General features: G+C 41.8%; 1 protein-coding gene across 1 annotated transcript; it reads right to left on the minus strand.

Annotated features, from left to right (window-relative positions):
* Nucleotides 1-5,162: 5,162 nt before the first annotated feature.
* Nucleotides 5,163-9,828, minus strand: SRP19 (signal recognition particle 19). Its single transcript, XM_059492423.1, has 5 exons — nucleotides 9,761-9,828; nucleotides 8,573-8,648; nucleotides 7,542-7,613; nucleotides 6,455-6,566; nucleotides 5,163-5,495 (listed from the first exon to the last, which is right to left on the minus strand). The coding sequence occupies exons 1-5, from the start codon at nucleotides 9,802-9,804 to the stop codon at nucleotides 5,362-5,364; spliced, it is 438 nt and encodes a 145-aa protein (XP_059348406.1). The 5' UTR covers nucleotides 9,805-9,828; the 3' UTR covers nucleotides 5,163-5,361.
* Nucleotides 9,829-14,164: the final 4,336 nt, after the last annotated feature.

Below are 14,164 nucleotides of genomic sequence, written 5' to 3' on the forward strand. Positions count from 1 at the left end.
GTAGGAGAAGAATACACAAGGATTTCTTAGACATGTCTAAGTTCTTCTGCTTGAGAAGCAAACAGACAAAAACTACACCCCAAAGAACACCCAAACCTTGACAGATGAAAAGAGGCACACATGCTGTTTCATAGGAAATAGCGCTACAGTTCAGACTATGCAGTTCCTACTGCAGTGTCCTCTGCTCTTTCCCAGATCCCAAACTACTGTTGTAGTTTGGATTGTCCATTTCTTTCCATCTGCCTTACACAGCCACTATGGCAAGGGGTACTTAATTCTTTATTATTACTAAATATTATTGTATAATAAAGCAAATTATTTAATAATAATAAATTATATTTTATTTAGGAAAAAAACACTTTGAAAAGGGTATCCCTTATCCTAAGAGAGAAAATAACCCCACAAAGGCCAGTCTGTAACAGGAAGAAGTTAAATAACTGGTGTCCAGTGACAGAACACGTGGGAATTGTTCAGAGCTGTGCCAGGGGAAGTTCAGACTTGACACTGGGAAGCATTTCTTTACCAGGAGGTTGCTCAGACCTTGGAAAAGGCTTCCTAGAGAGAGTGGTTGATGCCCCAAACCTGTCAGTGTTGAGGCATTGGGACAATATCCTTAATAGTGTGCTTTAGCTATTTGTCAGCCCTGAAGTGGTCAGGCAGTTGGTTTGGATGATCATTTTATGTCATTTCCCTTCCTAAAATAGTATATCCCATTCTATTCCATGCCATACCATCCCATTCCATTCCATTTCACTGCATGTGTAGCTTCAGAGGAGGAATCTAGGGAGCCACCATCTCTCATACTACCAAGTTGAACACATACAAATATCCCACAGGTGTATGTGCCCCAAAAGGCAGTTCTGGCAACAAGTTTCTCTTAAACACACACAAGGAACAGGATGTACACACGGGTGAGTTTTTTAAGACCAGCTGTTTTTTGCAGTGCTGTTCTTTGAGTTACTTCATGGCTGAAGGCTGACAATTACATATGGTCACATATTATTGTCACTTCCCAACTTAAAACACATTTCAAAATAACCTTTTAAAGCTCCCTCTCTTTAATTACTCAATTAAGAATTGAGTAATTATGGTGTGCTTCTGCTATAGCAGCTACATGCTATACACCTGAAAGAATAAAGCACCTATCTCACAACAGTGCTGAATTCTCATTTTTAATCATTCTGTTATTGACTGCCTGTATCATCCCACCTCCCTGATGCTCAATGTCAACGTTGCCATCCATTCCTGACACAAAATTGTTGTAAGAATTGTTATAAGGATTTTGAGCTCATATGTCCATTTCAAATGTTTAATTTTTGCTCAGGTACCTAGAAAATGGTATAGGGAAATAACAGACACGTATTTTAGATCTGGACTGTGACACTAGTTCATTATCCATATTCCTCCTCTCGTGGATGCTGAGTAAATTCCCACTCATGGATGCATGCCCTTCCTTTGTTACTGTTGCCACCTACAGGAAATCTTAGACCAGAGTGTCTTTTTAGCAATGATACTGCATAAATAAAACCTCACAGAAAACTATAAAAGCAAGGGAGGTGGAATAAAAGGACGTTCATTGTCACCCATTTCCCCCTCAAAAATAAAATAATAATTAAAAAAATATTCACAGCATTCAGACTAAAATATTTCTGCATTTTTGCATATAAAAATATTGCAATATTTCTGCATTTTTACAGCTGACTTGTCTCCACTCCCAGTCCCACAATAGTCCATAAAATTTTGCCTGTTCCCAGAAATGAGGCATAATCTGTTAACTGAGGAAGAACTGAGATGGTCTTCACCTATTTGTTTTAAATCCTCCAAGGAACCCAGCTTATTAAAATACAGAAATGAAAGTCTAGTTTATAAACTTAACTCTGTCAGGAAAATGGGAGGTGTGTTTAACTTTGTGCTGCCTCGTCTAGGAACAAATATTACTTATATAATATACTAAGTCTAAATCCAGAAATCACAAAAAGCAAAGCAGTCCCATTTAAAAGATGGGAGGATAAGCAGATAGAAGTTAGGGAACTCAGTCTTCAACTTCCTAATGGTAGTAATCATCTGATTTCCTAGCAGGGCTTTAAAATACATAAAATCAGCTTTATCCAAAATACCCACAGAGCTTTCTTTTTGTTAGTTTGACTAATTCACATTTCAGGTATTTGAGCTCAATATTACCCTTTTCAGAAGTCTTTCTTGTCTTTCCTTGCTAGATTGCTAGACTTTAAAATAGTTTTAGTATTTCGGGTTCTTAGATCAGGAAAGTTTGATAAGCAATGCCACTAAGATGCTTTCTCACACATGCAGATGGGTCAGACCGCTTCTGAATGTATTTAATTTCAGACCACAGTAAATCATATCCCCCAAGACTCGACCTTCACATTTTTCAGCTGTCTGTAGTCTAAAACTCTGATTTACAGAAGTTAAGCATAATGTGATTTTAACTTTTCATAGAGCTCTCCCTTTATTTAAAATTTCAGAAAAATTACTCATCACTCAGCAGAATTGAGGAATAATTTGAGCCTAACAATCTGTGGGCAATTATAGTCTTTTATATGACAAGTGTATCTTCCATTCCTGGTATTTTTCCCCATATTGCAACTAACTGTAGCACTTCCCTAATTCTATAATAGAGTGGACATACCTTAATAACCTCTAACTATGTCCTGTGATTTTCTGCCACAAAAACCCCACAGGGATAACATTTAACTAACTTATCAAAGTTTAGGCCAGACACTCTAAAGATAGCTCATATAAACTCTTACATCACCAGAAAAATTGCTCCTAAAGACATTTGTATACAACCACAGTCAATTACAGCCTTAGAACACAGGGGTTCCTCTCCTAAACATTTCTGTTCTAGAGAATCTGCATAACTGCTCACACTGAAAGGCAAGAATTCTCCCCAATAGTGAGAAGAGAGCAGGAGGGATGTGAGTGTGCACATAGACATTCCTTTCCTGCAGAATCCAACATCACTCTGGAATGAATCATGGAGTGACATGGACAGCGTCCTGTCCTGGCTAAACTGATGCTGTGTTTGAGGGGTGGACTTGAGCATGGGCACCATCACATAGGTTCTGGATGTGAAACAGGCAGCGTGACTAAAGCCTCACTGGTATGGAGGACAATGGCTGAAATGTCAATATGGTAGGACCAGGCAGCTTGAGTGTATCAGTCCCCAAAATCTACCAAGGCAAAAGCTCACAGTGCGGGGATCAACCATTGGATGGCTGGAAACACCATTTGTACCACACCTCTGTCCTGGGTCTTGAAAAGCAGGACTTATGGGGGCACCGTGCACCAGAAATAATTGAGTCAGACAATAGGATTAATTTCCAAAGCAACTTCATAAAACACTTGGGTCAAAGAGCATGGCACTGTGTGGGAATATCACATTCCCTGTCATGCCATCGCATCAGCCTCTGGAAAGATCAAATGATGCAATGGATGGTAAAAGACCACACTGAGAGCAGTGGGTGGTGGGACCTTCACCTCCTGGGAAGCACATTTCGCAAAGGCCATCCAGTCAGTCAACACCGAGGGATTGCCCAGCAGCTGGTGTGGCCCAGTCTAAACTTTTACTTATTGTACAAAGGGATAGTTCCTGAAGTGAACATTAAAAACATGCCGGGGAAAAAAGTCTTGAGTTATCCCTACATCAGGCAAAGGAAAACCCATCCCTGGGATTGTTTTTGCTCAGGACCTGGATGCATGTGGTGGGTCCTGTGAAAGGATGGAAAAGCCTGGTGGTCAAAGGGACTTGATATTGGGAAAGAATAGCCAATTAATTATATTAATTACCATGTAAGACTGTGAATTATCACTTCTATGATGGCCCTGTGCCCATCACCACATTGGCCACCCCATGGAGCCTGTCTGTGCTGTGCTGGATTTGCTCTGACCCCAATTCCCTTTTGATCACACATTAATGAACTTTGATGAAACCATGAGCACAGCAGTGATGGATTCAGAACTTCTTTCCACATGCAACATTCAAACACCACACACCTTCTCTCCTGCCTGAAAACTGGTTCTGACAGATGGAGCCCAGGGTCATGCACTCAGTGAGCTCAGTGGGCTTTTATAGGGATGGTCCATAATTTAAGGGAATTTTATGTGTCTGTGTATATGTACCAAGAGAGGAAACTGATGAGGTTTTGGGAAGTGAGATATGGCATTACAGAACTTCTATGGAATAAGGGATGCCTGCTGTCCTGACTTCAGCTGTAATCCAGTGAATTTTCTTCCCAGCAGCTGTGAGTGCTGTATTTTAGATTCAATGTGAGAATAATACTGCTAACACACTGGTGTTCTGCTTGTTCCCAAGCAGTGCTTATCTTAAACCCAGGACTTTTCTGTGCCTCATGCTCTACCAGTGAGGAGGTATGGCAAGAAGCCAGGACCTAAGCTGGCCAAAGGGATATTCCATATCACAGATTAGCATATTCAGTAAGTATATAAACGGGGGAGATTGGCCAGGAGGGGCTGATCACTGCTGGGGGTGGGATGGGCTGGGCATCAGTCAGCAGGTGGTGAATAATTGTATCATGCATCGCTTGTTTTGATTTTTTTCCTCTCATTAAACAAAAATTATTTTTATCTCATTATAATTGTATTTTTATCTCATTAAAAATAATTATATTTCTATTGTAATCACTATCACTTGCATTATAGAATTTTATTTAGTTTAAATTATTACACTGTTCTTACCTACACCCACAAACCACTTCTTTCCTGATTATCCTTCCCTGCATTCCATTGAGGGTGGGGAGTGAGGGAGGGGCTGGATGGTGGTTAGTTGCCAGCTGGGGTGGGGAGTGAGGGAGGGGCTGGATGGTGGTTAGTTGCCAGCTGGGGTGAAACCATCGCAATTGCTCAAAGTCCCCTCCAGCCTGAGACTGAACACTTCCAGGAATGGGGCACCCACAACTTATCTGCACAACATCTGCCTCCACCACCCTCATGGTGAAGAATTTCTTCCTAATACAGAATAGCAGGGAATTAAGACAATTGCTTCACTATCATAAATACATGATTTACTGAGGCAGCCAGATTTGAAAAGGTGCGTATTTCTTTTGGAAAAAAAAAATCTTCCACCCACCCTATTTCTTATGTTCTTCCACTTTTAACATGGGTGCTAACATCAGACGTGAAGGTTGTGTGTAAAAACAGATTTATTGTTACACAGATGCAAGGCAGTTACATGCATTCCAGTTCCAAGAAAAGCAGGCAGTTCTACTCAGCTTCACCTCTTCATTTCTTGCTTATATCTTCACTTCAAAGTTGCTGCATGGTGTCCATCTGTACGTCCTGTAAGAACAACTATGCGATGCAACAGCGACTCCAGAAGTTAATTTATTTCTTTTTCTTCCCTTTACCTTTCTTGCCTCCCTCTCCTTGCTGAAGACTTTGATCACTACCTCCCATCTTCTGAGTTCTTGTTTTCAGTTTGGGAATGGTTTCTGCAGCATACAGCATCACTGATTTACCTAAAATACAGGGAGAGATCAATGCATGCCTGCTACGTTAACAACAGATATGAAGCCTGGCAGATCTGCTTCCTTCCCCTGGAACAGCAAGCAGCTTGTGAAAAATTCTTGGGGGAAAAAAATAAAAATGCAGGACTGATAAGTGTCACATTAGTCTGGAAAAGCTACATAACCTGACAATCTCCAAAGTGCCTACACACTTTCTGCTACTCTTTCCATCCACCTCCTACTGGTCCAGAACACTGGTGACAGAATGATCAGGCAAACGCGACACACATTTCTAGAAAGGCACTGCTGCCCTCCAGCAGGACTCTGGTTTTAAATCGTCTCTCTCTGTCAACACTCTTATGCCACTGTACACCCAGCACTCTTCTTGCTCTTTCCTTAAGATATACACTGTTTCACTTTTACATAGGGATTCATCTCCAGAAAAAATGCAAAAGATTAAATTGACATTCAAGATGAATAATTCATATTAATTAATTAAGGGCAGCTGCTTCATTGTTAATTTATGAAAACGGCCAGTGGAAAATTCAGTTGAACTCAGTATTGTGTTTTATCAATTTAGCGTCCATTCTTATGCCTAGATGATGTATGTATCCTAAAAAAAACCAGTGGAATTTAGCCATTTAAGAACTAAACTGTTTTAAATGTCAACAAAGCATTGTTGACAAAACTGAACAGAGGCCTTGCTCCACAGAGCAATCACACAATGTTCCCCACAAGCCCCTCCAATGACACTGCTGCAGAAGCAGCAGAATGAAAGGCAACAGCATTTTACAAACTTTACTCAATGCTCACAACTTAATTTTGTTGACTTATACAAGCAATGAGATTTAATGGTAAACTGTAGGATTTATAATAGTTAAAACTAATTAAGCAGGCTGTTAATATAAAACAAACCAAGTCTTTCTGGTTTATTAACAGGCGAGATACCTAAATCCAGGCACTGTACTCACGTGTCGGAAACTGAGGTAAACATGGGTTGCCATCATCTTGTTTGAGCTGGATTCGTACTCTACCTCTGTACTGCACATCTCTGTTCCATTCTCTGGGATACATCTTGTTCTTCTGCCACACAAAAGGAGAAATGTATTATAACGTGCATTTGAAGACACAACTGTTTCAGAGGCACTGCTGAAAGCAACTCCAGGTACTGAGCAATTCTGTGAGTAAACTGTTACAGGGACCATTTAATGTCCCCAGTGGTCTGAACCACAAGGGCACAGGTTTTTGTTTTATCTCCACTGGTACAAACCCTTCTGAACACCTAGGGATAGCAAGTGTTAGGTCACAATCACTGATTTTGGCTAATTACAGCCTTCATTCTTGATGAAAACATCACAGGTTTCTCAGTACAGATGGTGTGCACTGTCCAGACACTTCTGAAAAACAAACTAATTTTGTAGCAGGCTTTTGGGTACCTCTGGAAGTGGACCTGTTTTCTTCTTAGAAAAAACAACAGTTCTAAATTAATAACTACTTCAAGAAATTATGTGTGAAGTTACCTCTCTAGAAATCCAGACTCATTCCCTAAGGAAAAAGTAACCAATAAACTATTTAAAGAGCAAGCATGTACTGCAATAAAAAGCTAACACTGTCTGGCTGAAACATAACTCCAAATGACTATGAAGATTTCAATTATCAGAATCCTATTCCTATACAAGATTAATTGCAAAGGTCATTACCTTCCATTAAAAACATCTGTTTTTAGAAGCTTAATTTGCAGAGTTGCAGCTTGCAAGAACAGCTTTTATTCTGACACACTTTTAAACATCCAGGAAAGTCTTCTAAGAAGGATAGTAAAACAGAAGTAATTTTTAATAAGATTTAAAAGTCACATTGTCTGAGAGATCTGAGATATTCCTGACTTGCATAAGGAATGCAACATTTACTTCACTATTATGGTCAGCTATCATATAAAGCAAGCCAAGCTAGTAACAAAACTTCCGAACCACAACTTATAAAAAAAAAGACAAGATGAGAGAACAAACAGGCATAACTAATTTGGAGGTTTTTTGTATGTGGGACTTTTTTTTTAATTACCTCTAGTAACACATTGAATCCTACTGCTGCACATACATCTTGGATTTCTGTAGATGTGGGATTTTCAACAGCCTGTTAAAACAATGTGTTAAAATTAATTAGTTTTCAACTATGACCTGCCAATAAAAAAAAATACCAGTTTCTCACCTTATATTCAGTAATTAGGAAAAGCTGATGGGGAAAGAGAAAGTACAAATCTAGTGTAGAAGTCATATGTCAGTGATGCTGTGCTTTAGAAAACATAAAAAAAACCCAAAGAACTAAGATACCAGGAAACAGATGAGATAGAATTCACTAGGACAGAGAAGCAAGTTAAAGAACCACTTAGAAAAAGTAATTGAAATTAACAGTTATTGTATGTACAGAGATACCAAAAGCTGTGAATTTGCTGTGAAGCAGCAAACTTACAGCAGGGACTGAGGGAGAAAAAAAACCCCACAAAATTTCTATACACAAGGCAGGAGATTATTCCCACAGGTAGACCTTTGATAGGAAATTTGCATACTCAAGAAAGATTTTATTTTTAAAAAAACCCCAAACCCTAAGCAGCAAAGAAAGCCCTTTATATTCCCAGAACTGCTTGCTAAAATTATTACAAATGAGTAACATGACAAAAAACTACTTCTGGACAGATCCAAAGCAGCAATAACTACCATGCCTGTGTGTCACATGCACAGCACACAGAGTACAGGCTCATACAGTCAGTCACCAGCACCCAATCATTAGCCAGCTACTCTTTTCTGCATTGCTTTCAAATTCTGCAAACTATCTGTGTTGGCAGCTGAGTGTATTCAGCTCCTCATTACTTCACCTGCTTGCTCAAGGTGCTGCTCCCATGAAAGCAAACACTTCAGCTCAGGACTCTCCTGCTAAATTCACATGCTAGGACTAGGTTACCTTAAAATACACTGTTATTTCCATGCCATGGGGGAATGGAAAGATCAGAGAGATGTCTGATCTTTTACAACACTCTACACACTGCTGCATTGCAAAACAAAATGTCCTATTTTCCCTGCCACCCATGAAATTACCTTGTCTATAGGTATCCTTCTTCCTTCTGCTATTGTCTTCTTGTTATTCAAATAAGCCGGATAAATGCAGATGAATCTAAAAAGAGAAAACAGCAAGTTTTTAAGCAAGCTATATCAACTCCTTAATGCTTAAGCAGTATTTTCCTAGTAAAACAGAAAATAAATGTCATGGCTACAACACAGAAGTTCCCACAGCAGCTCAGAACAACCATTTGTTTTCCATAGACTGCTTAATAAGATGCTGCAAAATCCCACTTTGAGTCATCATGGACACTGCACAACACTATTTTTTGGGCACTATGCGTACAAGGGATGGCACTACCCACTCTGAGGAAAAAAAAACAAACTCCAAACCAAAACCATGAGGCTGAAATAGAACCCTTTGAACTATTTCTTATGATCTTGAAGCATTGTACACACGTATTTCCCTGAAAATAATTAACATTTTCTGAAAAGGTTTCACTATGCTATTAGCTAAATTCTGTGATTGTTTTTTTTTTTTTTTTTTTTTTTTTAAGTCACACAGAAATCACCCCAGATCTGGGTACATTTCTAAAAGCTACTGAAACACAGCGCTCCTAGAAACTGGCTTAAAGATTTTTCAATAGATTTACACTTGTCAAGCACATACACGGGATTAGCATGAAAGAACCTCAATTATAGTAATTAGACAATTAAAAAAAACAACTAGCTGAGACTAAGGGGATGTGGCAGAAGACTCGAATTGATTTTATTAATAAGGATCTATGAAAGCATAAGAAAACAGTTAAAATGAATAAAACATATGGTGCAGACAGATTTCAATTAGCTGAATGACAAGAGAGTGACAAGGATCACGCTCCTGGCTGCCTCTAAAAACCCCCAAATCACCTCAACTTCTACTGTTTTCTCCTTCTCTTGTCTAGAGGTGTTCTCCACTCTGTGCTACTGCCATCTTTATGGGCGGACTAGCTCTGGGCTCTGCCTGGGAACTCCAGTCTCGTCGCTGACTTCCCAACCACCCACAAGTGTCACCACCACCCCTTGTCCCACGGGGATTTAATGCCAAACACCATCATTCCTCGCTCCAAGGGGATTGAAACCACCACCCCTTCCTCCGCGCGCGTTTTCTCTTTCTCGAGCCCTGACTGACACGTAAACAAAGGAACCCAGAAGGACCCGACCCCAAACAAGCCGTGCTCACGGTACCTCTCCTTGTCCGCCGGGGACGCGGCGCCGGCTGCGGCGGCCATGACAGCAGTACCTCCCCTGCCCCGCCCCGCGCCACGGCGGCGGAGAGGGCCCGCCCCCAGAGGTACCATACGAGATTCTACTGGTCAATAGGGCCATCTGTCAAAAACCGCAGCCTGTGAGAAGGCGCAACGTCAGCGCCGAGGCCGTACACGCGACTTCCGCCAGGCTGAGGGAGGGGCGGTGGGAATGGCGGCGGGTAGGGCGGGAGCTGTGCGGAAGCGCTGTGACACACACCCGCGAACAATGGGCTGCGGGCTTCAGGGAAATACGAGCCCAGAGGGTGGCGGTGGGCGACGGAGAGTGTGTTCGGAGGGCGCCACGCCGCCGTGTGGTGTCCTTCACTTACAGAGCTCTAGCGGTGTTTGAATCAAAAAACGATTTATCTAAGAAATGCAGGGAGATGCTTATTTGTTATTATCACAGCTTACTGTACAGTTACACGAGAAAAACAGGCTAAAGCTTAAGGGAAAACTATGGGGTCAGTACTGGGTCCAGTCCTGTGTCGCACCTTCACTAAGGCTGAGGGTGAGGGGCAGGCGCCCCCTCAGCGATGGTGACACAGCAGTGTCCCCCTTGCTGGTGGCACCGAGCCGTGAGGGGGTCTGATACACTACAGGGTGGTGGTGCTGTCCACAGGGACAGGCTGGAGAAAGGCAGGAGGCTAGGGCCAGGAGCCCCTGGAGAAAGGGGCTGACAGGAGCCTCAAGAATGGGAAGAACCAAGTGCTGCAGATGGGAACAGCCCCAGGCACCAGCACGGGCAGGGAATGCCCCGTGGGAAGTGGTTTGTCAGGAAAGGCCCTGGGGTTCCTGTGGATCACGATCTGGACATGAGCCAGCGACATGTGCCTGTTGACACCGCTGTGACAAGGCCAGTGGTGTCTGGGCCGCACCCCGAGAAGTGCTGCCAGCAGGGCAGGGGAGGTGATGCTGCCCCTTGGCACTGGGGAGGCCACACCGGGAGTGCCGGGCCCAGTACTGGGCTCCCCAGGACAAGACAGACACGGACACTATGGAGAGAGTCCAGTGAATGGTCACCAAGGCCATAGAGGGACCAGAGCAGCTCATCCTGGAGAAGAAAAGGCTCAGGGGATCTCACTAATGTACATAAAACTCCTGCAGGGATGGTGCAAGGAGGATGGATCCAGGCTCTTTCCAGGGGTGCCAAGTGACACCACCAGAGGTGATGGACACACACTGAAACACAGGAGGTTCCCTCTGAACATCAGGAAACTCCTTTTCCCTGTGAGGGTGACTGAGTACTGGTACAGGTTGCCCAGAGAGGTGGTAGTGTCTCTATCCTTGGAGATACTGAAAAGCTGTGTGGGAGTGATGCTGAACTACCAGCTCTTGGTGGCCCTGCTGGAGCAGTGGTTGGACTAGATGACAACCAGAGGTCCCTGCCAGCCTCAACCATTCAGTCCCCCTGTGAATTTCACATGTCATATTTTGTGCACTCTTCACACAGCAGCAATGTACCAGGACAAAGCACTGATCTATTCAGTATTTATCTGCGGCGGTGTCTTTTTAAATTTTTCTGCTCCACCAACGTATCCAGCTGGCAATGAAATATGAAAGAGGGAATGCTAAGGCCCAAGTGCAATGCAGTAGTTTCCTCAGGGGAGAACTGTAAGTACTGTTCATGAAAACTTGGAAAAGTTAAGAGTTACAGGGAACCTTCAGAAGGAATCAGAGAGGTACAGATTAAAAAGTTATTGTCTATTCAGGTTTTTGAATGATGAGGAGTTTGTTGTGTTCAGTCTTTGCTCTCATTCTGTCAGAAAGAATGCACTGCACAAAGTTCTACAGCAAACACGAGCAGCACAACTGTGTCGCATCAGCGGGAGCAAGCAGCTCTTGGAAGTGTGACTGCAGCTCTCTGGGACCAGCTCAGCGCTTGGCAGCTCCTCCAAGCATGACTCAACAAGCTCCTCAGCTGAAAAACAAGGTTATGTAAATGAGATGTGCTGGTTATGAAGGAAGTTTTTTGCAATACTTGTCCAGTGCTAAAGACAAGTTTTTGAGGGTTATCTCCAGATTACATTGAAACTGACTGGTACAAAGGAAAGTGTAGCTTTCTAAGAGATAATCCATTTACAAATAATTACTTAGATATTTTGTTGCTTAGCAACAAAGCATTCTCATCTTGTTAGCAGTAGCTTGATAATGGATTTCCTGTGCTTTTCTTTCTTTGCAGAGTGTTTTTATTTTAAATCTCCTTTCCTTGCACTCACTTGTCTTTCTCTTGAATGACTTTTTATTGAGATCCCTACCACCTAAGATGTGTCAAGAGCTGCCATTACCTTGGGAGTTGTCCTGTTGTCCAGATTGTCACTGCTTAAATCTATGCATCAACATGGACAGAAGTTTCTTCTGTTAGCTGCTGTCACCTGCTTTTAGCAAGACAGATGTGGGCTGCCAGGGAGCAGACGGCTGTTAGTGCATTGTGTGTGCACAGGGTGGATGTGGACAAACCAGATACAATATATTAATTGTCTCTGTGCAGGCATGAAGTGTGCAGGGCACATTCATGATCTGACTATTTCATGAAACGCGGTCATCCTACACCTTGTTACTGCCATTTGGTTTGAACAACCCATGCATTGCCATTTTTTCCTGGGTCACAGAGGTCTGAACCCACCAAAAGGGTATAAACATAAACCTCGCTCTGCAGGACAGTGCTCTAGCAGGGTTTGAATCAAAGAACAGTCAAATCTAATCTTTTAGGAAGTAATGCTAAGAAATATTTATTTGGCATTGCCACAGCTTCATTTTTAAAAATTGAAAAATAGGCTAAAACTTAATGAAAAAATACTAAAATTTACTCCATACTATTCCCTTAGATTTCTATAGTGGTTTTAGTCTCTCAGATTGTAAAGCAATCTCCTCTGGTGAAATCTCCTCTGGTGCATGAGAAACAGTGCTCTGATAGTATGTTAAAGGCAGTGAACACAGCTGCAGTTTGTGAGTACCATCGTTACTTATTAAGATTGCCCTCAGTCAGTCCACCTAATAGAGAGCACTGAGAGAGGTTTTGTGTATTTTAATGTTGTATTATTTGACAGTTGCATGTTATTTTTTTTTCTTCAAATTCACATAGCTTTTAAATAACAACGTATTAATGGCTTATATTGGAAAAGAATATTTAAATTTAGTGTTGTAAAAGATACATAGCATGTGTCAGCATTTGTGAAATAGAAAGGGTACAAAGACAAAAATTATTTTCCACATCTTTTTCAGATGGAAAAATAATTAAAAAGTTGTCAGAAATGGAGTTTGTGGAATTACAGACTGGATCACATGGTGAACATAACTGACCACACAGGGGAAGCATGGGTTTTTTTCCTGCAGATCTTCTTATTACTTACCAATCTCCTTTATAGGTGCTAGAATTCACAATGTCTTGAAACCAGGATGCCTAAAATGAAGCAGTGAGTAGAGACATGTCAGTTTAATCCCCATCATCACTGTAAAATGACTTCACTGAGTATATGGCATCCAATCACTGCATTTGTTCTAGTGCCATAAGAAATGCATTTCAAAATTGAATTCTGCATATTTCCAGCCTGAGGAGTTCAGAGACAGAAGTAGGTCACAAAGCATTCCAGCTCAGGCACGCTGTAGCTGCATGCATTTCCCAAGTATCTGCTGGCCCTGGACTCAGAAATGGAATGGAGCACTCAGCACCTGACAAGTTTTAACCAATTTAAAGCAGTATGAAGAGAAGGTACAATTGCTGGTGAGGATAGGACTTGTACACATCTGCAGCAAAACAGCAAGACTGCAGATAATGCCTTTGGAGAGCAGTAGGAGGGATGCTGGTCTTGGAAAGCTGTGTATAACTTACTGAGGTTATTCCTGTGTCTGTTGCCACTGCAGTGGAAGGGAAGGGGCAGGGAATGAAAATTACACTATAAAACCCTAAAGCAGAGAATTCTGCCTCTATATACACTGTCACCAGCAAGTCAGGTGTCCTGACTGAGATTCTGTTTTTACTTTTTGAGGAAGAAAAATAACAAAAAAATATCCCCAACAAAAACCAAAGAAAAAAAGCCCCTCAAACCTCAAAGAAAACCCATCAAAAAAAACCCCCAAAACAACCCAGCAACAAGAGCCCTTTACAAATATGAAGTAGCAATTCAAAGTGGTTGTGATAGATTGCTGCAATTCACCTGGGGTAAATGCAAATGCCCTGACTGGAAGTGGGAGCCCAAGAAAATGGAGATGATTTGAGGTGGCACAGTGTTTTACTGGAAGTGTCACATACACCTTCTTATTCAGACATTGCATCCATGTTCAGTTTCTTCTCACTTGAGGCTACACTCCGTAGTCTAAACAAGCTAAAAATACCTATATAATA

This window comes from Ammospiza nelsoni, chromosome Z (assembly GCF_027579445.1).
Source record: "Ammospiza nelsoni isolate bAmmNel1 chromosome Z, bAmmNel1.pri, whole genome shotgun sequence".
Lineage (NCBI taxonomy): Eukaryota > Metazoa > Chordata > Aves > Passeriformes > Passerellidae > Ammospiza > Ammospiza nelsoni.